The 1,284-nt window shown below is 52.7% G+C and overlaps 1 protein-coding gene across 1 annotated transcript; it reads right to left on the bottom strand.

Annotated features, from left to right (window-relative positions):
• Window positions 1-351: 351 nt before the first annotated feature.
• LOC108490410 (period circadian protein homolog 2-like) lies at window positions 352-1,151 on the bottom strand (the record flags this gene model as incomplete). Its single annotated transcript, XM_017796465.1, has 2 exons — window positions 352-414; window positions 912-1,151. Coding segments are annotated over 2 exons (303 nt in total), but the record flags the coding sequence as incomplete, so codon positions are not given.
• Between the last annotated feature and the right edge of the window lie 133 nt (window positions 1,152-1,284).

Below are 1,284 nucleotides of genomic sequence, written 5' to 3'. Positions count from 1 at the left end.
CCAGGGATTAAGAATGGGCTCTGCTCAGAAAGTGATAGGAATGTGTCTACGGACACATGGATAATTTGTTATAAACCAAACAGGGTGAGGGAGCTCCTGGCAAGCATGCAGGACACAGGCTGCCTAGAGCTGGGAGGGAATCCAGGTGACCAAGAATAACAGGGCTTGGAGAAGCACAAGGCCAGTAAGTGTGTGAAAAGTCAGATGCTACCTATCATACCAGCCCCAGCCATGTAGACCAATGGTTTGAGCAGAGTTTGGAGGGGGTCATATCACCTCCAAACCTGACCTCTGAGAGCAAGTCCTGTGACTCCCTAAAGGGTGTGAGGTAGGTGTCATGGTGGGTCTCACCTGCAGCCGCTCGTGGACGGGTTGTGCTGGGGCTCCGTCATCATCAACCTGAAGGCATCAGGGCTACAAGAGGAGAGGCCAGGTCTCAGATCAGTACTTCATACATTTCTCGTACCCAGCCAGGAACACAGGCTAGGGACACCACAGCACAGACTTAAGAAAAAACTAAACCTGAGGCACTTGCCCAGCGTGTCTGAGGTTCTTGGGTGTTACATGCAGTCCCTCCCCTCAAAAAAGTAAGACCAGAGCGCAGAGTCTCCGGATCTTAGGAAAGACCTGAGGGGTGGACCAGAAGGAGCATTGTCTGTGACCTGTCCATGGGAGCGAGCAGCCACAAGGATCTGACTGGCATCAGGTACACAAAATACAAAGATGACCACTGTACCATCACGTAGAAGGTCGAACCCTAGTGAATATTAGTTACTAGGTTAAGATGGTCTGAAATCGTGAAAGCCTTGGTAATTGCAACTTGAAGATGGAAAAGCCATCTAGTCACCAGGAGACAGGAACTTGGTGGAGGCCTTCTGTGCAGATGGAGCCTGGCCGGAGGCCGAACCTACCTCGAGTGGGTGTCAGAAGGTTCCACCAGCATCCGTAGCTCTTTCCCGTTGTCGTCACAGTCGCTACCCTGCGAGTCCCGCCCCATGGAGCAGTTTTCATGTCCACTGGAGCCACTGCTCATGTCCACATCTTCCTGGAGCACAGCCTGGCTGGGCTGAGGCTCCACTGACTCCTTGGTGGGGCTACCGGGACTGGGGGAAAAGTTCGAGTATCCATTCATGTCGGGCTCTGGAGTGAAGCTGGCAAAGGAGAAGACTGTGGTCAGATGTTAAAGGCACCAGTAAAGCCATGTTGGCACACATCCTTAGTCCCAGCACTCAAAAGGCAGAGGCAGGAGGCTCTCTGTGAGATCAAGGCCAGCCTGGTCTACAT

This window comes from Nannospalax galili, unplaced genomic scaffold (assembly GCF_000622305.1).
Source record: "Nannospalax galili isolate Female #2095 unplaced genomic scaffold, S.galili_v1.0 C48869297, whole genome shotgun sequence".
NCBI lineage: Eukaryota > Metazoa > Chordata > Mammalia > Rodentia > Spalacidae > Nannospalax > Nannospalax galili.
Note: the sequence above shows the minus strand (reverse complement) of the source record. Positions and strands in the feature narration are given on the sequence as shown.